The sequence below is a fragment of the Poecilia reticulata genome, chromosome 15, assembly GCF_904066995.2.
Source record: "Poecilia reticulata chromosome 15, P_reticulata-male-v2, whole genome shotgun sequence".
In the NCBI taxonomy this organism is placed as follows: domain Eukaryota; kingdom Metazoa; phylum Chordata; class Actinopteri; order Cyprinodontiformes; family Poeciliidae; genus Poecilia; species Poecilia reticulata.
In genome coordinates, this window is record NC_088844.1 from 16018492 (window position 1) to 16043815 (window position 25324).

At 39.0% G+C, this 25324-nt stretch overlaps 1 protein-coding gene across 7 annotated transcripts in view; it reads right to left on the bottom strand.

Moving 5' to 3' along the window:
* The window catches only part of mark1 (MAP/microtubule affinity-regulating kinase 1), a 41456-nt gene that overhangs the window by 7885 nt on the left and 8247 nt on the right, over window positions 1-25324 (bottom strand). For 4 of the 7 annotated variants that reach the window (XM_081616417.1, XM_008429553.3, XM_008429552.3 and 1 more), the window contains exons 3-13: window positions 22017-22070; window positions 7301-7349; window positions 6435-6500; window positions 6215-6285; window positions 5075-5131; window positions 4715-4951; window positions 2976-3095; window positions 2249-2348; window positions 2042-2154; window positions 1745-1949; window positions 889-1070 (exon numbers count right to left, since the gene is read on the bottom strand). In XM_081616417.1, the coding sequence (XP_081472543.1) occupies window positions 889-1070; window positions 1745-1949; window positions 2042-2154; window positions 2249-2348; window positions 2976-3095; window positions 4715-4951; window positions 5075-5131; window positions 6215-6285; window positions 6435-6500; window positions 7301-7349; window positions 22017-22070 (1254 nt within the window). The remainder of the gene's footprint in view (window positions 1-888; window positions 1071-1744; window positions 1950-2041; window positions 2155-2248; window positions 2349-2975; window positions 3096-4714; window positions 4952-5074; window positions 5132-6214; window positions 6286-6434; window positions 6501-7300; window positions 7350-22016; window positions 22071-25324) is intronic. The other 3 variants (XM_081616419.1, XM_008429555.3, XM_008429556.3) reach the window with 1 other exon arrangement.

Here is a 25324-nt window from a genome sequence, read left to right on the forward strand (position 1 = left end):
TGTTTAATCATATTTTTTAAGAAATGTTTCTGTATTGTTAATCATTCTGATTTCCTTTCTCAGAGGGCCTCTCTGAAGAAGAGCAGTGACAGCAGCTATAGCTGTAAAACTATCGCCGTGAAGATGTACAACTTGCTCTGTTTGACCCTGTGTCAGGAACTGGAGAATCTAGGTTAAGATAGATTGTGTTGTTAGCTGGTGACAATCATTGGCTCTGTAGTGTGATGAAGTGTTTTTCCCCCCTCCCTTTAGAGTTACAGCTCTCTCTGTGATTAGGAACCCTAAAGACAATAAAAAGAGAGGGGCAGGCAAATGTACTTTCAGAGCGGTAGGAGATTTGTAACTGGGCGCACATCTCTGTCTGCTCTCCTCACGAGTAATTCAGAATCTAACTTTCTCTTGTCTTTCCTGTGTTATTTAATTTGTGTTAATACGTGTCAACACTGACAGATATTTGAAAAAAAAAATTATTTTGTGTATATTTTATTCAAATTTTGTGCTCTATCCATAGGACCTGTTTTGTCCCTATTCTCAAGAATCACTGGGCGACCAACAATTGTACAGCAAAGCAGGGCTCAACAGCATGTGGTAAATATGTTGTAATTGCAATATCAGTGGATGCAAAAATAAAATTGCAAATATTTAGGCTGTAATAAATATTCAATAATATATTTCAAGTGTCCTGAATTCACATTTTGCATCCCAGTGTAATATTTAGCCTATTAGATGGAGCTTCACTCTGTAGATGCTCATATGTGACAGACTGGAGCTCAAGATGCTACAGGTTATACAATGCTGGGCTTTAACATTGTATGAAATATGACAAATAACATTGCCTTCACATCTTGCAGCCCTATACGAAAACTATTTTCCTGCAGTCTTCCTCACCCCCACAGCACTCGAAGTTTTCTTCCTCTCCTGCACCCCCAACGGCGAAGCGGGAACGTCTCCTTTGGAAGTGCTGAGCTCGAGCCGGCGAGCTCCGTCCCACTCCTCTCTGTGGTCACTTTCCACGCTCAGGGCCTGATTACGCTTCGAGTATGACACTGCTGGTGGTACCGACGGACCCACTGGAAGAAACACGCACACATTATATTTTTAGCATGAGCCACATAAAAGTGCTTCGACATGTAATATTTTGGGGGGGATAAAAATAAAAAATAAAAATCAACAGCATACAAGGACAAGACAGCATTAAGCAAAGCCACTCAAAGCCAGGATTTACACTAGATTCCAGGGTACAGGTATGGTACAAGACAACAACATGTCAATGTTTTTGTTTTTTTTTATACATGTACAGCTACAGAAACCAAGGTGAGCAAATATGAAGCAGAGCTGCTGTCCCTCCTCATGCTTTGAGGTTCTGTTCCAAAAACAGCTGCGGAAAAGCAGCCCGCCACAAGATGGCGCCACAAACAATGGCTCCACATGACATAGGAGGAAACCGTCTGGCAGAGAGGTATTCAAGCTGAGTCACTGATTTAAGCATCGAGTACGCCAATTAGAAAAGGCTCACAACCAATCAGTTGAGATTTCTGTCTTTTTATTATCTGAGTTTGATATTTAAATCTTAAGAAATTATTGCACTTTGAAATCTTTAGTGCGTTACTATGCCCTCTTCTGTCCGTCTCAAAGTTGCACGTTCTGACACTTCGTTGCGCCACCAGTGACTCAGGGTAACGTCCTCCTGCACAACACGCAGTCCGCAGCACTCTCAGAGCCGGGATGTAAGAGGTTACTTTACTTGGCTTCTCTACGACACCACCACCACCACCACCACCATCATCATCCCCACCATGATCACTGTAGCGGCGCTGCTTCTGATTGGCCGATATGCTGCGCGTGACCTTGGGATGGGCAGGGGAAATGCTGGAGCTGTTGTTGATGTCGCTGGTCGGCCGCTGACGCTGGCCCAGGATGCTGTTGGTCAGCGGCTCGCTGCCCTCAAACTGCAACATGGCAGAAGAGCGGTGAGGGTTTTTTGGTCACGTTAGAGAATCTGTATAAATTTGGGAAGCAGAGGAGGTACAACGAGCTTCACCTCAGGAGCTTTTCGGCCTAGCAGCAGGTATGTAGCCATGACGTCGTCGTACTTCTGGTTTTGTAGTGAGTCTGTGATTTCTTCTTTAGGGAAACCCATGGTCACCATGAGCTCTGATTGGATGAAGAGAAAAAAAGTGGTCTGAGTCTGAACAGCGGTAAAAACAAAAGAACATAAAAAATGATATCCGCATACAGCGGAACACACCTATTCTGGACGAATCGCTGAAATCAGACTCTGGCTCGATGTAGGGTTTGAGCTCCTCATCCTCGTGACCCACGTTCATCCAGTGGTCTTTCATGATTTGCTAATAAGGAGACGAGAACAACATAATTTCTCAACTGCAGTTTGAATCACTAACGTTTATTTTAGTTGATACTGACACGTGCTGCAACTACACATGCTCAAAATGCAAACAAATGAGAATGTTTTTACTGAACTCCAGGCTGGTTCTGATCCGTCTCTGCACTTGATGAAATCTTACCACAAAATAACGACTTCCCATCACCGTTCCCCATGGACACAATTTGTTCTTAATTTTAAATCTAAGAATACCAGAAATAATTCTTCAAAACATCCTTTTTAAGCTAGATATTTCTATGTGTCCTCTTTCCTCATTTAAGAAACACGCTGCACAGTTTCAAGTCAGAACATGATAAAAGAAATCTCAAGAAAATCACTGATAAAATTAGCAAAAAGAGCAAAACCTCTAGAAACTTTTGAGAAGTGCTGATGAAGTGGAGCAAAGACATGGAGGGTGGTGATTTGCCCAGATCTCTACATTTGACAGGCTATAAATTGAGGGGAAAAAAGTATTTCCAAATATTAATCAACAACTTCCCTGTAAATCATTAAGTTTCGTGTCTGATTACATGCCATTTACAGAAAGTACAGAAGTTAAAGAAGCAGATAGAATGTAAACTCATGCAAATACCTCTAAACTGCCTCGTTTGACGGGGTTGAGCACAAGGAGTTTCTTCAGCAGGTTTTCACAGTCTGTGGACATGTAAAAAGGAATGCGGTACTTTCCCCGCAGAACCCGCTCCCGAAGTTCCTGCACCCAATGCAAAAAGAGATTATTAATACAGGTTATAATACTTTTAAGATATTTAAAACCAGAGCAAGATATTGGCTCGTGCTCATCGTTTTAAAGTTCAATCAACTGTTCGACAGAGAAATGAACCTAGAAGAAATATTTCAAGCCATTGATCTGGTAGAGTACAGTATTGGTTTTACTTTGCTCAGCTGCTCTGTACAGTTGAGGGAGAGATAAAGAATCAGTTTTAGATTACATTTACCGTATTTTCCACACAATAAGACGCACATAAAAACCTTCAATTTCCTCAAAAGCCAACAGTGCGCCTTATAATCCGGTGCGCCTTATATATGGACCAATATTGAGCCACAACAGGTCTAGCAACTATGGTAAGCAGCTGCCGACTTCATTTTCGCCCGTAGAAGAAGAAGAGTGTGGTGCATGCTGGGATAGTTGTCAGAATGCTGGTTTGTTAATAAAGTTTGACTGACCTATCTACCTGCCGACTGTCTAGAATCAGGTCGTCTGCAGGTCATTTAGCACCACGTTCTCCACCAACATGCTGTGCGCGAACGGAGAAGGGTGACCATCATCTGGCCACCGCCCGGCCCAGTCGCGGAAGGCTCTCCTCGCCGACCGGAGTCGGACTGTTTTGTTAACATTCCGTTTAGTGCAGCTCCATCCAGTGGATGCATAACGTAACTCCAGCCTCTACTGTAGCGTCTATTCTATGCGCCTTATAATGCGGTGCGCCTTATATATGAAAAAAGTTTTAAAATAGGTCATTCATTGAAGGTGAGCCTTATAATCCGGTGTGCCTTATTGTGTGGAAAATACGGTAATCAAAACAAATCAATTTCCAATTTAAAAAATAAAATTCAACTAGGCTATGAAGACACTTTAAAAGTTAATTATTGAAGCTGATATTGCAAAACCTTTTGCATTATTAAAGCTCGGTGATTCATCTTTACAGCTGCTGCTCCCATTACCTTTTGCTCTCCAAGCAAGTTCAAACTCAAATTTATTTGGCTTAATATGTGAAAACATTTAAGATTAAACTGCATAGCAACATTTAAAACAATCAACTAAACTAGCTGTAGAAAAAGAAGGAGTGAGGTAAGATGTTTTTAACTACTTTCTTTGAGCAAATTTTAATTTGGAGTTACTATCTGCAACACAAATTAAAAATCTAAGATACTAAAGAGCTACAATTTTCTTAATAAAACCTATAGAGCATTTATGGAATCAATTGTATTAAATTAGGAAAATAAAAGTATGAAAATACCTCAATTTACTGGTCATGGGAAATATTTTTTTCTCTTTTTAAATCAGTATGAAATTGAAAATGAATGTCCTCTTCGTTTTATTTGTGACCTTAGCAAACATTTTTTAATTACCGGTAGCTTCTATTCCTTTTTTAACCACTGTCACATAATCTGATCCCAATTTGACTAACCATCAAAAATCTAAACAGAGGGAAGCTGAATTAAAATTAACAACCAGAGTGTACCATGCTTTTCCTTGTAACCATACTTTTTAAGTTGTTACGCTTTAAAGCAAGAAAACTTTCTAGAGAGGATCCCCACCCCTACGTCTGTGGGACTATGAAATGCTTTCCAGAAAAAAAAAAGGCCCACCTTTAGGTTCTGTCCGTCAAAAGGCAGTGATCCGCTGACCAGTGTGTAGAGGATAACACCAAGACTCCAGACGTCCACTTCAGGACCATCATACTTTTTTCCCTGAAAGAGTTCAGGAGCTGCATACGGAGGGGAGCCACAGAAAGTGTCCAGTTTGCTGCCCACTGTGAACTCGTTACTGAAGCCAAAGTCCGCTATCTTGATGTTCATATCTGCATCCAGCAACAAGTTCTCAGCCTGATGGAAGGACAGAAGTTAGCAATGTAAAAAAAATACATTGACATCTGAAGCATTTATCAGAATCAACCACTAAAATATGGGAACAAGACAAGAGAATTTAAATTCGTCACAACTTCTCACCTTTAGATCCCTGTGTACTATTCTTCTCTGATGGCAATACTGCACTGCAGACACGATCTGAAACACAAAAACGCACCACAGGTCACTGCATTAAATACCAGGCCAGAAAAGAAACTTGAGTGAGACGAAAGTAAGCAAAAACAAATCCGTAGAAGTCCAGCTGATGACAAGAAAAAGCTGCATTTCACCTCCTCCCTTACCCTTTTATTGTCCCAATTCTCTATTTCCAGTTCATGCAGAGAGACAGACAGGTCATCCCAACTGTTTCTGCCATGTGGAGGGAGTTTAGTGTTATTCTTAAAAAGCATTAAAAGGCGCTACTGTGTAGGAGGTCATTAGTAATTTTCTTCATAATTTGTCACCTACTGCCAATTTTGTACTGTCTGTCAAAAATGTATTTATAATAATTATTTATTTATCATATAATTAAAGTCCAATCTAGAATATTGCAAAGGTCAAAAATATTAATACGTGCCTCAACAAAGGAGAGGCTGGCATTAATCATTTTTAAAAAATACTTTATTGAACAAATATATTATATGTAAATCATTTCAATAGTTTCCCCAAATTACTGATTTACAATAAGGCCGTCATTTTACTCTACTTTTGAAAGGAAAGGAGAAGTACGTCAACAACAGCCACAAATTTAAGAGTTTCTGAGCTAAAAGACGTCTTTTGATAAATCTACATTTATGCTGTTGTTTGAGGCGGCCAGGAAGATTCATATTCCAGAATGTCAAAAATAGCAATCAAACATAAATTGTCCAATTCCCTGACAAACGTCACCCAGCTGTGAGCACCTGTAAAACACGTGATGACTTTAAACATTTAGGATTTTGATCTTGTGCACACATATTCCCTTGAGTCCTTTTATCAAGAGAACAAAATCCTTTTTTTTCAGTATAGGTAGCCATATCAAAAGCAACGATGACAATGTAAAAACTGATTTAATATTGATGCACATGAGGCACCACTAGGGGTCAGCAGAGACTACGGGGATGCAGGCTTTCTCAGAAGAAGCTGTGTGTGCTCCACCTTCCCTCTGCAGTCAGTGACAAAGCGGGATTTTGGTCTATGCAGTCTTTCTCCAGAAAACAATAAAGTAATGAGGCCTCAAGTGCTGCAACACTGGTGACTCACCTGCCTAAACTTGGCCCTGGCCTCCTTCTCCTTCATCCTGCCGTGAGCCACTAGGTAGTCAAATACCTCTCCTGTGACAAGAACAAACACAAATGGTATACATTTGTAAGAATCTACTCATTTAATGCATCCTAAATTTTCAGGGACTTCAAATTATGCATGTAAAGTAAATAAATAATATGTGACCTAGTTAACGAACATGAATTGAGGCCTAACTCACCTCCACTGGCATACTCCATCACCAAATAAAGTGTCTTTTCTGTTTCAATCACCTCAAACAATTTTACTGCAAAAAAAAAAGGAAAGCATTAATTAAAAGTTAGATGAAGTTCATAGTTGGACTTTACAAAGGGAACCTGTAATTTTAAGAGTCAAAACAGATCTGTATTACAAAAAGACATTGAACAGGTAGCATGTAGCTATTTTTTTTTGTAGTTCAAGCTTTTTGAGGTTTCTGCAAGTTTTAGTTAAATTTACAATTATAGGACCTTTTAATCTTTGTAAAGATTTCATTTTAAGGCACTTGCATGAATTGCAAAAAAAAAAAAACTGTTAGGCAACGTTAGATTCCATAACAAGAACACAATGTTCTCAATTTTTCTCAATATTAACAAAGCAATAAAAAGTAATATTAAGAAGCTAAATTAATTATTGCAGGGAAGAATAAATGCCCAGGTCCAGTAGTTTCATCAATGCATAAAGTAAGAGCTCAATTTCAACTAAACGGCATTGCAAATGCATTTCTCAAAGAAATTGTTAAAGCATGTAATTAATTTAAGAAAAATGTTTAATAAAGAAGCAATTTCTGAAAGATTGCTCAAATTAAAGGCCTATTACAGGAAATCTGGATGTATTTAAGGTCCAAAAATTCACATGATTATATTCAGATGAAAGGCTAAGACCCTGAACAAACCCTGATCAGAGAGTGAGCGCAGACATAACAATCTGAGAATGAAAATCACAAACAGCTTAGATCTAATTAGTTCATTTATTTCTTCAGTGAGTTGCAGAGGTTAAGCTAGGTAACAGTCTTGCTTCTGCCAGTTAACAGATTCATCAGGCTGATTCATCAGCAAGTTCACTCACCTATATTAGGATGATTCAGTAGCTTCATTATTCTGACTTCCCTGAAAAGCTGTGGAGACACAGAGGAGCAACATTAGTCCATCCAGAACCACATCAGATGACTTCATTAGCAATAAAACCTGAGTGCTACATATTACGGTAATGCAACTACAAGTTGTTTTTGAAAAATTTTTAAAGTGTCTTAAATGTGGTCACACTGGCAGAGGACATGAGGATCACAGCTCTACTATGCTATGAAAAGCAACACGACTGATGCCGTGATGCATTAAAACCCTGCCCAAGGTGCAGAATTACAACTCCACCGACGGGCTGCAGGGGAATGAGGCGGCCATGTGGCCAGGACTGCAGCCACTCACACACTGCCAGCATCTGCAGAGCAGCAGCGCAGACACGCCGCTCCGTAACAGCTGTAAAACTTTACAGGCTTTGAGTTTGAGATTCCAGAGCGGTTATATTCAGTCTCTTTTTAAAATCACACACGCATTGCTTTTCTTGTATTTTTCTCAGAGCAGCCTGTGCTTTCAGACGAGTAAATAATCAGTTGGATCTTTTGTTGGAAAAACTGCATCTCTTTGTGTGACTGTTTTACGTCAGCTGAGCTCCTGCAGCCACGCAGAGGTGCTGTTGAATCATTTACATTCTGTTATTTCCAACTTGACGTTTGCTCAAGTGTCTGATTTCAGTAGCGACTAGATAGGGATTTGTGCCTAAAGAACAGTTCGGCCACCTGAGACAACACAGATTTTGGTCTTTGCTGACTTGACCAAAAAATAAAAAAATATAAAAACCTTCTGAGTTATTTTTTTAAATTATTATTATTATACGGAGGAAATCACATTGCTTTGTGAAGCTATGAATCTCTGACTTGTAAGACGTTGAGTTATATTTGTGAATGCTAGTAACTTTCTTAATGGTTTTCGGGTATTACGTAATGTTCAGGGTAGTGTGTGTTTCTAGGTCGTCAAACACAGCTATTATATCAGTGTGAGCAGGCCCAACTCTGCAGGACTTCCAGCTACAGTCTCACTTATTACAAAACAAAACCTCTGCCGCACTAAATCTTTCTCCTGTTCTCTGTCTCTACTTGCTTCTTTGTGATACCTTTAACTTCATGGATTCAAAATATTGCACAAGAAGCTGCAGCAGAGATATTAAAGGTTCTTATATTGTTCTGATGGTCCGACAAACGAGTATTGGCTGTTTTTGTTCAAAGCTGGTTGTGGAGTATTCTTCAGCATCACAGAGCTAACATAAACTATGACAGAAGGCCACATATTCTTCATCATTACAACAAACATCATTTCAGTAGACATGGGGGCTAGGATTTGTTTAAGATAAATCCTGAACTGATATTGTTTGTCTATTTTTAATCAGTCGTCTAGCTTATACATTGCAGCTTTTTCTCTTTAAATCACCACAAATCACATTTTCTTGCCATGTAGGATCTTTGAAGGACTTATGTTGTGCTTCATTCTTAGTATATTTTATACCAGCGTTTCTGGTAGCGGACAGAAATGTTTCAAAGATCAATCTCAAAACAGTTGTTTAGTCTTCTTCGTGCTGTTCTTCAACAGCCACTTTAGTAAAACAGCCTTTTCTACTTGAACTTAGCGTTGCCAGGACAAATATTTGCAGAAAACAAGTGTCGTTAAGCGTGATGTTATTTTCACACATAAGCTATCAGCATGAACAACAAGAAAAAGCTATTCTTCAGAAGTTGGCTCGATTTTGACTCAGTTTCTCAAACAGTTCAGAGCCGACAGACTTCAGCATTTCTTACCAAAAACCTAAAACCTCAGAGAACAAGCATATAAGAAGGGGATTTATAGAATTCAAAGCTGTGTTATAGAGAAAAATATGATGGATGATTTTTTTGAGTCAATCATAAGATATTTATAAAGTAGTGATGCACAAATTAGTCAGCCAGTAAACAAAATCCACCAGTTTTGCCTTTGATTATCATGTCAAGCACTGAAAAACAGGTGAGTAGACAAACTGGTGCAGCACAAATAAACCAATAAACAGCATGAACTTCAATGAAAAAAAGTCAGAACTTAAAGTTTAGAGATTGGGGGTGCACTGACCCGGCATCCGAGCTCTGATTTTGTGTTCTTTTAAACTGATAAATGTGAAACCAGGCACGCTTAGATATACATGAGTAATAGAAATAAAAATATGTTACGTGAACGCCTCAATCAGAATATTCTGATGGGATTCATCTCGATTGGAATAAAATTGCAATCCGAACGAGAGGGAAGGTTTATGGCAATGGATAAAGCTGAACTGCGTGAACGTAGCAACTTGGTTGATTGTGTCATTCTGGCAAACTCATGACTAATCAACAATCCCATATTTTCAGGCAGCACTGAACTTTGATAGATGCTTATTTCTTCCTGCTCTCTCATCCTGCAACGCAGGAAGGCCAACAACATACTGCTTAGCCTGTAGCTCAGTTAATGAGTGCAGTAACATCTGTTATTAGAACCTGGCACCGGTCCATTCTGGGTTCTCAGAAGACACAGAATGAACTCATTACTGCATTTGTTTGTCATGTTCAGCACAGATGGAAGTACAGCTTCTTTTTTCTTTTTTTTTTTAGCAAAATTTTACAACTGTCATCCTGAATAAAACCTGGCGCATGTAAACCCACATCATGGCCAGATTAACTTTGTACCCATATAAACAATACATTTTGATTACTTCATCAAAATTCACTTCAATTCGATAAAGAAATTTTGGACATGTAAACATAGCAACTGAGAATACAAGGAAGTTGTGTGGATTCCTTTACAGAAATATGAGTTTTTAGTCCAATTATTCATAGATCATTCATAAAGCAAATAATATTCCCTTAATTTCTAACAGACATTTACTAAGCTCAAAGCAAAAAGCACATCATAGAACACATTTCTTATACACACAAGCAGTCATTGTAAAACTGCTTCACAAATTTCACAGCGAAGGCTAAATGATCACAAACCAAATGATTACATGTTAAACCACCTGTAGTATCTTGTACTATAGCAACTTAAATTTCCAAAAGGTTGCCAACAATGCCAATTCCCAATACGGCATGTTCCACAATGGAGATTAAAAAGCTCAAATGAGTAAAACTGTAAACTTTTTCATGCTGGAAAACATTCAGCCTTTCTGTTATCTTATTTAAGCATTGGTCTCTCTTATGCTTTTGTAGCCGTGCGAGGTCTTGACGTGTTTTGTGCTTCCTCCAACTTTATTTATTAGGCCCCTTACTGATACCGGAATGACCAACTCTTCCTCTGGTAATAACTTCCACACCGAAGAGTACCGTTAGTACGACTCGTTAGTGATGGTGATCAGAACAAGATCAGAGTGTTGGGTTTCTGTCTGGCTGGTACATTACTAGTTAGAGCTGATTCACTAGAAGCTGCAGGCCAGTCCTCAAAGTCTTCTTCCAGAAAAACCCTGATTGTTGTATTTCTAGCTTCATGCATCAGTTTTTATTCAACCCAGCAGAAATGAAACATTCATGTAAAACAGATGTTTTCAAGGCCCCAACTAATTAACAAACCTAGTAGTTTTACAAAAGTTTCATTATAAAGGATTAAATGATTATTATACATACGATTTATTCATTAATTATATTGCATATTAATCATACAATATATAAGTTTTGTAATGAAAGCATAAAAAGTGTTTACAAAGACTAGACGGTTTTGATATCTGCTCATAATTTTTACGAGGATACTCTGTAGCTCTAAATAACAAACATCTCCTATGTGGCAAATCCTGCTCCATATTCAGCAGCTGGTGCTCCGGCCTGAGAGGTTCCCTGTTGGTAACGAAGTGAGTTAGAGTGTGAACACACAGACATAAAACCCAGAAGACGTCCCTCATGATGAGACAAACATATATAAGTCACTGCATGTCCTTTGACATGCTAAGCATCACTCAGGAGAGGAATCTCTGTTATTAAGAAAGGCAGACTTAAAAGTCCGTATTGGATCTTGAGCTCTCATCTCCACTGTCTTGTCTCCTCCCTCCCCCTGCGTGTTGTTTGCGTCACTGCCCTAAAGCTCCTCACATGGGAAGCACGTGTGCAGCCGCTTGGAAATGAAAATTAGAACAAATCTGAGCGGGGCTGTGGAAAAACAACAACAAACAAGGATCCCGTCGATACACATTCAATATGGATGTAGCCACCATGAAGGCCGACAGGAGATAATGAGTTTGAGATCTTTGATCCGGTCTGCTATCATTATCGATGATATCTACAGACGCAGTGGGGAGTTGCAGTGTGGAATAAAGGCGTTGTGAAGGTGTGCTGTGTACATGGTGGTGAGCGAGTGGGCTACATTATCCCAGAAATAAGAAGACGTTAAAGTGATCAATTTAGCTAATAAATGAAAAGAATAATTTGGAAAAAAAAAAAAAAGTGCATCATAGGACGCATCACATTCAATGCGCCTGAATCTGTGTAGTCTGTGCCAGTGACCTACTTCCAGCCACCCAGAGGCACCCAAACTAGCCTTAATTACAGCAGAGTTCGCATGCAGGAGGAGCAGAACAGAGGATTTCTGACAGGGGACACTTACAGGAACAGGCTGCACTATTTCAGTCATGGCAGCTGCACAGCTGCTCGTTCAACGTGGAGATTACTGATGGAACGAGGAGCCTGCAAACCACCCTCCATCCAACGGGTTTCTGTTTGAAACCCGTTGGTACTTAAAAAACATCATAGCAGCAAATAAATCCCGTTTGCAGTTGTAGTGAGACAAACAGGCAGAAAAATAAAAAGCATCTCTGACAGACATGCACAAGTCGAACTGTGATCGTTGATCAGCAGGCAAGACACTGACAATCAAATAAATCCAAGAACTTTCTACCTATCAGACACGCCAACCAATAGAACATACTTTGACAATTGTTTTTGAGTTAAATAAAGATCAACATTAGAGTTATGTACTGGATACATTGTAGTATTTTTATTTTCAGTTTAACTCAGAATTTCACCTCTATCAACAAACCTGCACTAAGGGGTGAGGAATACAGTTTATTTCAGAATACATCAAATGCCGACATGGATGATTCTGATTGAGTGAAGATAGAAAATTAATTATATTAACTGAAAACATAATTTTGACAAACACAACAGACTTAAAAGAGCACAAGTGAAGTGCCAGGACAGTTTATGCAGTGAATGGCACACGAGTATGGCCTGGATGATGGAACAAGAGTCACGGCAAATAGAGGGTGTTTACATATTGAAACTTTTCTGAACGTTTTTGAAGCTCAAGGATTTATTTCTAAAGTTTCCAACTGTGTTATGCTTTTTTCCAACAAGACTATTGTGCAAAATATGTCAAACCTCCCCTCCCAAACTCAGAAAGGTGAAGATAATTTCAACATCCATTGTGACTTTTACTGTAAAGCATTTCTTATGTCTCCATAGTGGGACATTTTCTGAGGAATGGCAGCTAGCACACTGTTCTTCAAATAAATGAGGGAAGCACAGGAGCATTTTTGAATGAGCCTTGGCATAATAGGAATGGCAGATTACAAAGAAGGATTTTGTTTTAGTTACAGGTGACATAAGAGATTTTTGGCTGCATAGTTTTTGGGGTGGTTTTTAGCATATATTGCTCTTTTTTGTTGAGCTAAAAGGTATTTTACACTATTATTAGTGAAGTAGAGAGAAGAGGTTTGACAGAAGCAGGTGATACAGCCTTTAGAACAAAAAATGTAGTAATTGGTCAAAATCCAGAGGCAGGACTTAAAGGAAAATTGGAAAACTGCATCAGTCAGAAGAAAACAATCTGTCCTGTCCGACATTGAGATGAATGTTCTAACCTGTCCTCAACTTCTGAGGAGCTAAAAATAAAACCAGAAAAAAAACCCCGAATTACTTTGTTTTCATCTGCTCCAGCAACACCTTTATTAACCTCCAACAACATTAGAAAGAAAACACCTCTCTGAGTGCAACGTGTTTAAATAGATTAGACTTATTGAAGTCAGGCAGCATCCTAAATGTCATCAGACATGTGATTGGCTGCATATCTTAGCAGCTCCAACATTTGATTTTGTACTATGATTCAGACAACAGTCCTGTCTGCCTAATCACATTCCACTCATCTGGTCAAGACCAAAGCTCCTCTAGCCAATGAGCTGGGCAGCATTTCATTGGCTAATGCAGAGTGGCAGGAGGAGGACAGACGTAAACAACAGCCATTATGAGAGAGGTTGACCCCACAGTGGGCTTTTTGCAGCAGGCGGGGGGGAAAAAAAAGCAACCTCCCAAACTCAGACATTGTAAAGCAGATCAGCAGCAGCATTTAAAACTGACGATTGGACTTTCTGTTGCTTTAGGTTTATTTACAGGACAGATGAGAGTGCTGCGGCTGGTGGGATGAGTACGGCATTTGCTTAGTGAGAGGAGATTAACCAAAGGACCTATTTTAGGGGCAAAACGCCTTAAAACCTTGACAACGTCAACATCCCGGATCACAGATGACATGTGATGCGTTTCCTGCAGTGGCTGTAAGGAGGAGCTTTAGAAAGCTCAGCTGATCTCATTTCCTGTCCTGACCACTACAAACTCAGACCAGGGCCAACGAGCCGTGAAGGATCAGAACCGAGGATTATTTTTAACTCATGATTCACTTATTTAAAGCCGTCATTAAAATAGAAAAACAGAGGTGAAAATACCAGGAGATAAAGAAAAGAAAAAAGAGATCATTTTTAATAATAGATCTTACTCTGTGCTGCGATACAGCACAGATACAAAATTACTCGTCGGTGTTGAGGATTTTGACCTCTGTTGCTGGATTTTCTTAACTGATCGCTATAGGGCTTCGGTCAGAAAGCACGCCGGTCATCAGGGTGTTTAAATGGTTTACTGAAGAATTACTGACAGGACGGTGCAAATAAATTGAAGCAGTTTCTGAAAATACAATAATAATACAGATTCAAATTACCATTTAAAAATTAACATCAGTGAGCAAACAAACCTTAAATATCAGCATTAATTCCCTTTCTGAAGCACTGTTTAAATTTGAATGATGCAGAACAGCAGAGGAATCAATTTATTTCCAACTTCCCAAATCTCAAGACCAACAGCCAAATACAAAGATAGTTTCAACACTAAATCACAACCATTAAGAGCAAAACAGACATTCAAAAACTATAGAAACACACTTGTAACCAAGAAGTGCTGTCAGAAGTGACAACAAACATCCACCCATTCATGACACATGACTAACACCACAACTTACATCGTCAATGACTGCGGCATCAGTCTCAACAGTAAACAGCAAACAGATCAACTGAACGTCGAGAAGAAGAAATAAACGGAACAAACCTCTTTCCAATAAAAGGAACCACTTCAAAATAAAAGCATAGATATGAGTCATTGAAGTACTTGAAGAATTAATAACAGTCGGTTTAGGACAATGATGCTCATCCAGCTAGATTAGCAAATGAATGGAAGCACACAGGGGCAGGAATGTGAGCATGTGTGTGAAATGTTGCTAAAACCGTGACTTGCTCTCAACGAGGACCTGCCAGTCCAATGTGTTATGCAGCTTTATCTGCGTGTATAAATTAGCCCATATAGGAACCGCTTGCTGTGCCAGATGGTGAGCCCACAGCCCGGCTCCTTTGGGACCACAAAGCGAAAGATCAGTGGCATTTTGACAGGCTAACATGAAAGAGCAACCACTAGCGGTGAGCGGAGAAGTCGTGCTGCCAAATCAGATACAGCACACCCACAAAAACCAAGCAAGAAGAAAAGGAAAAGCAGCGCACCAGATTTAACCATGAATACAAAATATCTCATTAACTTCCAAGTCAGAGTAAAAGATGCAAACATTATTAGCTTAAGTGTACAATTCTTGTATTAATTGGTCAGTTTTAGGCAGGGGTGAAAACCCACTGGCTGCAATGTTGACCCCGTGAGATGCCATGAGATCTAAATTCTGAACATAGTCTTCCACATCGGGTTGATGGGGTAACAGGTCCAGAAGGGAACCACAGACATCTCTCCCAGGCCAGACTAGACATATAGACCATCTTCATCAGTTAATTTTAAATCCTGCATCGTATTAAAAAACAATCTAATTATTATTAATAATGTCACCAAAAGCTGCTAATGCTGCTCATCTGATGGAGACATAAGAGAGAAGCTACTATTCTGATAAAAACAGATATAAACATTTGTTTACCAGTTGGTTTAATAGTTAAAATACAAGAAAAGTGAAAAACCAACAGACTCATAACCAGTTTAAAGGAAAGCATAAAAATGGACTCATTTATTCCCTTCCCGGCTATTAGCAATGTGGGCTGCTGATGCTGTGCTGCTGTTGGTGTCAAGCTCTCAGTTACACAGAAAAAGCTGGAAGACATTACGTTCTGTCTATTGTTTACGTTCCTGCACCGTACAGAACAAATGTGTTCAAGTGGGTCGTTTACAACCCATCAAATATGGAGCGGCAGCATCATTTGTTTGGGATCATCCTTTATTCTATTTCTTCTATGCTAACGTGTAAAATTATTAAACCAAAATTATTTCTTTGTAGCTCTTCTCCAAGCAGGCAAAATTTCTTGTCATAATTTACAACAGCATCAGCAAATGTTTGTAAGTTACATTTAATTTTACTTTTAATATATTTTTAATTCAAGTATGATTCAAAATTTTAAACCTGATAGAATGATGAAAAATCCCACTTAAATTAATGGTTTGAATATACCATGTCAATCTAAACTTAATATTTAACCGTTAAAATCCCTGTTTTAATCACTAGCCTCCAGAATACCCTTCTAAACTCTGTCATGGCGTCTCGAATGATTAAGTGACGCAGTTGCAAAGGGTTAATAGTTTGAGTCATGCAGAACTGATTTGACTGTTGCCATAGCAACGATCAGAAGACATTCCCCCAGAACTTCAGACTCATCATTGTAGCTATGACCTCATCTATGACATAGATCACAGAACATCTGAGATTATGAATGCTTGGATCTCAAAACAGGAGATCCAAGCATCTCTTTAAATAAAGGGAACACTTCAGTGTTCACTTCAATGTTAAAGTGTTCCCTTTATTTTTTTGAGCAGTGTATATAGATAACACATATTTATATATAATAAGCACATATACTTATATATAATAAAGACACTGTGTTTGTAATCATAATAGTACTATTGTGACTAAAAAACAATAGCAATATTATATAAAGTTATATAACAAAGTTATATTATAACTTGTCATAATTTAATAAAATATCAATATTAAATTATAATAACACAAAGTTATTATAATTTAATATTGTTATTATTGCTATTGTTTTTTAATAATAATAATAGTACTAATAATATCCCCACAAAAAAACAAATCTGAATATCCAGTCCATTACAGTCTTATGTTTTTATGGCTCGATGTTTATTTTGCAATTAAGTGATCAATGTGGTAGATCAACTACTGCAGCTATTAGCTCATTAAACACCTGCTGTACTGATGATCTGTCAGAGTTGATGTTTAAGTCACCTTCTATGTTCTAACACATCTACATCTTAAGGTTGTCAAAGTCAAGCTAGCATAACTGAGCTACTTCTCTTCCCTCCATTATTTTTTTCTTAATTACTTTTTTCCTGACCTGTTAATCTAGTGATAGTGTAGCAAAGCACTGCATCCCGTTGTATATATGTTCAGAATTTAGGTCTCATGGCTTCTCAAGGCGTCAACATTGCTGCCAGTTTGCTGAGGAAAATACAGCTCCATTCTGTAACATGAATGTGCTGATTACATTTTCGCTTCGCAAAAATTTAATCAGCACAGAAACTCCAAAGCACACAAATAAGCAATTGTAAATATATATAATTTTTGCGAAGCGATAAAAGCTGGGTAGCTCTTGCATTGTTACAGAATGGTGCTATATTTCCCTCAGCAAACTGGCAGCAATGTTGACACCATGAGATGCCATGAGACCTAAATTCTGAACATCGTGGCATGGAGTGCATCCCAGTTTTCCATGTCTGGCATATAACCATTCATTTTAGCTTTTAAACTGGTTATATTGATCCTGTGTCCAGGCAGAGGGATAATCGGTAGCCCAGCATCATGACCTGTTTGTTCTGAAGATCCTGCAGTTTCCACTTTGTCTTCCTGACATGGCGCCTCCTCACTCTGACTCAGGTGCTCAGCGTTACACCTTGTTGATTTTTTTTGTTGTTCTTTAATAAAGTTACGAACGTTTTGATAAAGAGTCAGAGGAGGACGTGCTGGTCTCAGCGTTCTGGCGGCGTTCAGTTCGTCACCTACTGCCGAGATTGACGTATTGCACCGCTGCTCTAGCAAAGCACGAACAGCTATGAAATGGGAAAAAAGCTATTTATTAACTGATTAAGTTATGTTTTAGATTGTTCTTGAAAAACTAACCAGTCACAGCTGATTAGTGGGTGCACATGCACCAATTGATTTTTTTACAGCAGACAGCCGCTCCTCTCTCTTGCAGGTACTGCGCACTCCCGCTAAATCTTTTAGGGGTGCGCAGTACCCGACTGTACCCGCCTACTTTCACCTCTGGTTTTAGGCCATTGTGTACCTATTGTGCCCTCTTAAGATAGCCTGATATCAGTTTATATACCAAAGACATTTTGCCCCAGATTCAGCAGCTACCTTCATGCTATCAAATGAAAAATATTTACTAATTTCTCTGGTCTTGTTTCTTACAAAAATATTTAACAAAGTTGATTTTTGGGAGCTTTGTAATGGCGTTATTGAACTGTTGACACTGTTTATATCAATCATATGGCTTTAGGTCAAAGCAGGTGTTTACTGTAAATAAGCCGTTCTTGACTTTTGACCGCATCTAGAAGACAAAATCAGCTCTTTGAAAGTTTAGCAACCATTAGTTCAAAGAATTAATGCCCCCCACACACACACATATATATATTAACATATGATGACAACCACTCATGTTAGGAAGTCTATACATTAACATATGTAAGTATAGTGCTAAACAACAACCACCATCATCCAGTCAGAGCTTTACAAAACCAGATGAATAAACAGCAACAAAATTAGGAATGATTCAAAAAAAGAAAAACAGGTTTCCTTAATAATATGTGTGAAAGCGTTCTCAAACTCAACCAGTCTTTTAAAAGGACAAAACATGTACGGGAAAGGCTCATATTAAGCACAATAACAACTGAAAAAAGAAAAAAAACCATACAGCTACCAGCAGCCTGTTACATTGACACCATATGTCATAACTGACACCCCACTGGAGTTTTCCAAAGGTGTCAGGTGCTCAGCGTTACGGCCAAGACTGAGACACTGCCAAGAAAATAATGAGAGCTATGATTTGGCTCAGATGAACCTGAAGTCAATTGGAAGATTCAAGGAACGGGCTGACACATAAAATATGTTTTTTTTCTCTCTCTGCTGGTCTACTTTCCTCACTAATTAGACTTTTAGTGTCTGTAGTTTATGTTAATGATAGATTGACATGTTTTCATCTCTCATGTCCTTCATCACGAGTTCAGCCCAGACTAGGGGACAGGGAGCCTTTGTCTGAATGAACACAGACAACCAACCAGTCAAATGAGCAAATAACATCCTGAGATAGAGGCGGATTCTGATTGCCCTACATTAATCTGCGGCCTTAGGTTGAGTTGGATGCAATGAGGAAACTGCTCTGAAGTAAAATAACTCAATGAAAAGAACTTTCAAATCTGAAAAGTAAAGAGCATTTCAGAAATTTTACTTATGTTTGTAGCAAAAAGGTTCAGGAATCTTTAGGAACTTGGTGAATTGTTTTGATTACGTTTCAGACGGTTTACATTTTACTTTTCGTTTTCTCACATCCTGTAGGGATGGATCTCGTCACAAGCAAAATGTGTAAAATTTGTGAGAAAATGGATTTTCCTCTTTGTATTTGATACTCACCATAAACTAAACGTAAAGGAACGTTAAGATAATCAATTTGAGATTTGTTAATCAAGTCCGAATCATCCACGTATGCATTAGAAGCAGCAGAAAAATACATTCATCTTGCTCTCATCCCTATAAACAATTTAGTCATCTTTTATCATTGACATTTTGGTACGACTCAACTAAACCAATATGTCAGTGATATATTGGGTGGAAGCGCTGAATATGCCCTCTTAAATTTGAAATTCTTTTGTCACTTCCCTACTATTGTAAAGGTCACAGTGTGAGAACAACGAGCCCAAACAGCCTTGGGGACTGAACTGAAATTAATTATGTCTGGACCTTTTAATTAGAATACAGCCTCCAACAAAACAACCAAAAATAACCGATGAACACAAAAAAAAACAGCTAAAGAAAAGCTGTATTTATGGATGAACTTTATTTTTAATTTACAGAATGTCTATCCAATGTAAATCCAGGCATTAATTTGGAAAGTACTGGAAAACCCTGAAAGCCAGTACAGGAGGCCAGTGATCAGCCGGTTTTCTACATTGTTTTTTACAAGCTTCGTTTGAATGCATCAATGTCAAAAAGACAACTAAGCAAAACTGGGTTGGAGTTGGAGGCTCTCTTTACTGTAGCTGCTGTAAAGCTTTCACGAGCGTAGCACAGGGCAGGGCGGGTCAGCGAGACAATCGATTCGGTCCAGGAGACGGCTGCTGCATTAAGACAGGCTTCTGCATTGCAGATGGCACATCTGTATACTATTACAAAAACCTACAGCACAGAGCGGAGGACATCATAATGGATCACAACGTGCCGGGCAGAAACACAACTACCTCAAATTCACATGAGAGGAAACAAGCGAACAAAAGAAACGTATCTGCACACGCACTCACATGTGTGCTCATGCTGTGACATCAATCCCAGCTCATCTTCCATAAAAAGCTGTAAGAGTTCTCCATATTGACCCTCCTGGGTCTGCTGCAGCTGACATATGAAAGGCACGCTGAATAATTTATCGCAGCCTTCCTGATTGGTCCACACGCTTGCATGGTACGTATGACCTACTGCGTGCATCGTCACCAGGCAGCGGACAACACCGGCAGCAGAAAATAAAATCATTCGCGACCTCGACGAGGCCCAAACTGGTTGAGTCACAGTCACCTTATGAGCAGAATGTCAATGAGATTCCCACCACACAGATTAGAAGCTGCACAGAAAAGGATTCAACAAAAGATCTCAGGCGATGAAATTTCTTTCAGTCGGCTTGGATCGCACTGATTGGCTGAGGAGCAGCAGTGGGATTTCATTAGGATCTAATACAATCATAGATGCTTATTAGTGGTGAAGAACAACCACAACAACAACAAAAAACGCCACTTCATTATAATCACTATGATTTCTCTCTCTGACTTACTTCCTTTTCTCAGAAAAATGCAAAGAATTAGAAGAGATTGTGAATAAAAAAGTCTCATCAGTCCAACCATTAAAAGTATAAACATGGAACAGTGTCACTTTACTGTGAACAGTGTGCTTAGCTGAATGAGATCGAATGAGAATCGGCTTTTCAGCAACAAACACTTCAGGTGGATTTGAAGCAAAACTAAAAACAACTGTCAAAAAGCATCCCATCCTTAGTGAAGAGGAACTACTACTGGTTAAAAGCTGCAGTGCAGTCAATAGATTCCAAGGATGGAAATTCCACATTTTCAAGTTGGAATAATTAGAATTAAAAGAAAAAGTCACTTTTCTTTTCAGTAAAGCATTCGTTATGTTGTGTAAAGATGTAATTATTTTTGTTCTAAAACCTAGAAGAAGAAAAAAAATTTACTTATAAAATAATGTTAGATTACAGAGACTTTTTTGAAAGCTTGCCATTTTTTTATTTTTCCAAAGGCCCTTAACTTACTTTAATGTGCAACTTTAATAGGCAAAATTAATGTTTCCTTGGATTGGAAAAGTTTCTGACTCCTCATCTAGATCAAACAGGTAAATATCTGTAAAATAATTGTGGAACTGGTAAGTTTGTTGAGTTATTTTTCTACATGAGGATGTTTTTATTTTTATTTTTTACAAATGTACATGTACAAATTATATGATTTAGATTTTTTGGTTGCTGTTTTACAGTGTGATTTGTTTTAAATAATTTACGTACTTTCATCAGTGGTGCAAGTAAATGCAGCAGACACTATAATTTCTATGGCTCCACTGGATGTACAATAAGGCTTTTTTTCCTGTTATTACAAGGCACAGAAAGACAAAGAGCAGCCAGAGCAAGCACAGCTATGACAAAGTCACGACCATGAGATGAATTCCTCAGATCCTTGCACACATGGTTTATTTTTAGACTTACAGTAGGTGATGGTACATGGATAAAGCAACAGCGACTGCTTTCATTCCACAAAATCTAATCCACCGTAAGAATTCAACTGCATATGTATAGATATATGGAACCATGTACGTGTAATCAGCTGAAAGATCACAGCTGTGACTTGGCAATTTGTCCAAGCTCTTTGTTCTAATTGGTCCTGACTGCCAGACAAGTGACAACCAGGCCAGCAGGTGTATTTTTAGCTGCTCTTCTCTACAAACCAACAGAGCCAAGAGCGACAAAGCAGGGAGACTGAGGTTTAAACGTGCCTTGTGGTCTCTCCTGACTACATCTGATTACATTATGTAAAACAGCGCATCCTGAGTTCAAAGAGCAGAGAAACAGAGCAGCAGGAGTCCGGGAATGACTAATGGAAAAGACTGTGAGCGTTGTAACCAAGACATTAGTGTTTCCAAGTGGCAATAAAACACCAACTCACCTTCTGTAGACTGGTCGGATTCAGCTGGGTTTTGTCTATAATTTTCACCGCTACCTAGAGGAAGAAAGAAAGAAGGAGAAAAAGATAAGCTAATTAATAAGATTTAAACAAATGTGTGTGTGTGTGTGTGTGTAAAAGAAAATTCTGTTCTACATAGTATGAATATTCTGTCAGCACAGACAAAAAAGCAGAATACATACACTGGAGGTGAACTACACATGTACAGCAGTCAGGTCAGTGCAGCGATTGACTGCTGGCAGCAGGCTGATCTCTCCATCGCCATAATCACCCCAAAGTGCACAGCAACACAGACACGCTCTCCTCACTTTCTCAGAGCTCAGCAGCTTTCACAAAACCACGAGCTGAGCGATACTGCAGAGTCACCGGCGAGCCCACACAATATGCTGATAAGAGATTGACGGAGCACTTTCAACAATCTGATGCGATTACACTCGAGTGCTTGTGAAATGCATACGAGCCTATTGTCCCTGAACAAAAAACAACTACTTAAAGTGTTTTTTTTCCCCCCCTACCACAAAGAGCTAAGTGTCAAAATTGTTATGAATAGCGGCTGTTTTGTGGTCCAACCACAGACAATTAGGTCAAAATCAATTTTAGCCATGCCTCGGGGAGCAAATGGATGCTTTGAAGGTAATGCAGTGCTGATCTGTTGGTTAATGTCGGGTGCGTAGAGACGACAGAGGTTGATGGTCTTTATTGGCCTCCCACATATTTGCAGTTGAAAATAAAAAAATTTAAAAAAATCTCATCTTCATAAAGAAATATCTGAAAATGAACATACTAAAACTCTTGGAAAGGGCAAGAGTTGAAACTGTTACATTTATGTTTTTATATCTGATTGATAACTTGTTACTTTTCAATGTTTTTTTTTTTTTTAAACTTGCGTGTTTGGTCCTCAGGGGTCAGAGTTCTGCATGTTTTCTCTGGTTTCCATGCTTTAGCACACAGGGATCAATTAGCTCAATTACCTGCTAAGCTATTAAGTTCTGCAGAAGGCTGCTAGCGACCCATTCACCTAAATCAGGTGTTCAGGCAGGGAAAGCTCCAACATGTGCAGGATTCCAGAATAATTGATCTGAACAGCACTACCATTACAAAAAGAGCAGAGATTGAGAATTATTTATTACTCTATTTTTCACTTCTTGAAAAAATTCCAAACAGCTCTAATCATCATTTTTAATGTTTCTCCTTTTTCTCCAGCCTTTGTGTACAGCTGACTGTACACAAAAGTGATGGACTGATGCTTCTCAGAACTCCATAAAATCAGACAGCATATACATTATGCTTTACTAATGACTTGAAGCAAGTAGGTAAGCAGTTAAAGTGTTTATTTTTCATTAAAGTGGTGTTCCTTTTTATGGATCATGTGCAATTTTGGTTTAGACCGGATGTTTAGATTACTAGGGCAAATGTTTGCATTTAAAAGATCACCAGCACTATTCATTTATAAGCCTTCATATTGCTTTGCAGATGCACGTGTTTGTCCTGTTAAGAAAAAGAGGTTCCTCTCCACTGTCACTCTGTGCTTGATCAGGATCAAAGTCAAAGAATTGATGCGATTTCTGCTGGGATTCCTCAGATAAAATTTTTACCAGTCGACTTAATCGGACTCTACTGTAAAAAATAATAACTATATATATTAGACCCAAATCTGACCGTCTGACTGTAAAGGAATGAATTGGATGAATTTGAATTTGGAGGATTGCATTCTATATAGCCGATATGACTCAAACCTGTTCGTCTTGTAAAATGTGCTGGTTTTGTGAACTGGCAATTAATAAACATAATGAATTAAAATTGAAGTAACTATTTCTCATCTTCAAACAAAAATACCACACAAGAAACGACAGTGCATGTTTATTTCTTTTATTGTATGCTTAACATCGTTTTCTGAGGGATAGAGGTTCTCCTTTTTCAGGTCACTGTTTGAAATTAAGAGCTCGGTATAATTGTGAAACCATCTTCCAGACTTCCTTTGTCCCCGTGTAAGCTCAATTGTAAGAAGACAAACTGCTTCTGGAGAGAGTATGACAGCCATAATTACAATTTTTAATGACTTTGACTGGGGCCTACTGAGAGATTAATATGCATGCTTCGGTGGGTGCAGATTGTGCCTCAGACCCCAAGCAGCACATTAAGCGGGGGTGGGGGGAGGGAATGCTGAGTCATGGCACAGAGAATGCAGGTTATTCATCACAAACAGGGTTTCCCCAAGACCAGCGCCGAGATTCAATTTCATCAAACGCCTGAAGCTACACCCCATAATGACGCCAATGTGGAGCTGGTGAACGAAACACAGTCCTGCAGAGGCAGAAAGAGAGCCAAGGCTCACAGAGTAAAGAAACAAAGTGTGCAGGTGGGGTCTATTTGCAGCTCGCCTTAGGTGGGCAGGTTCTCTCTGAGACTTTCAACTTCCTGCGAACCGTGTTAAGAGTTTAAATGTTGGCCTGTTGAATGCTAAAAACGATCCTCTCCCTCTCATTCTGGGATTTTTCACTTTGCAGGAGACATTTTCATTGTTACACAATGTTCTGATATAATCCTTTTAATCTCATTTGACAGTGACGTGGATGGATGACACAAAGTTTGCATTAAACGTGCTGCATCCGTCTGCTCACGCCAATGGTCTGGGGGTGAATAATTCAACTCCACAGTGACAGAAGGCCAGTGTGCATCTCTGTTAATTATGCAGATCGTTTGTAACTCAGCGGCCATATGCTCGGCGCCGTACGCCGGCCCCCGTCATCGCGCACGCAACTAAAACACGTGCAGAGCCAAGTGGAAGATGTGGAGGGAAAATTTTGTCGCGACACCACTTAGGATGCAGAGGTGCTGAAGGCACCTGAAATGGTGTGCTGCACCTATTTCCCTCCGAGCTCTTGCTGCACAAGCATTGGTGCATGATTTAGGACACAGTTACACAATGAAAAGATCAGCATCCCTGCTACTAAAAAGAGACGGCAGTATTTGAAATCAATATTAGCGTTACAACACATCAAATGCACAAGAAGCACATAATGTTTCTTACTCTCAGCTGCAGATCAAAGCAGATTATGAATAATGAATGCAAGCTTCTCCTGCAAATATAATATTGATTTTAGCTCCTCCGTATTGACATGAACTCCCGCAACTTTGCGTTCTTGTTTGCAAATCACCACTCACTTAAGTTGCTCTCTGTGCTGTATTGAGAAATATGAGATTCTAAACTGCAGAGATTTAAACATTACCAGTAAGTGTTTTTTGTTTTATTTTAAAAAACTACAGTAGTGCCCTTAAATAAAGTCAAC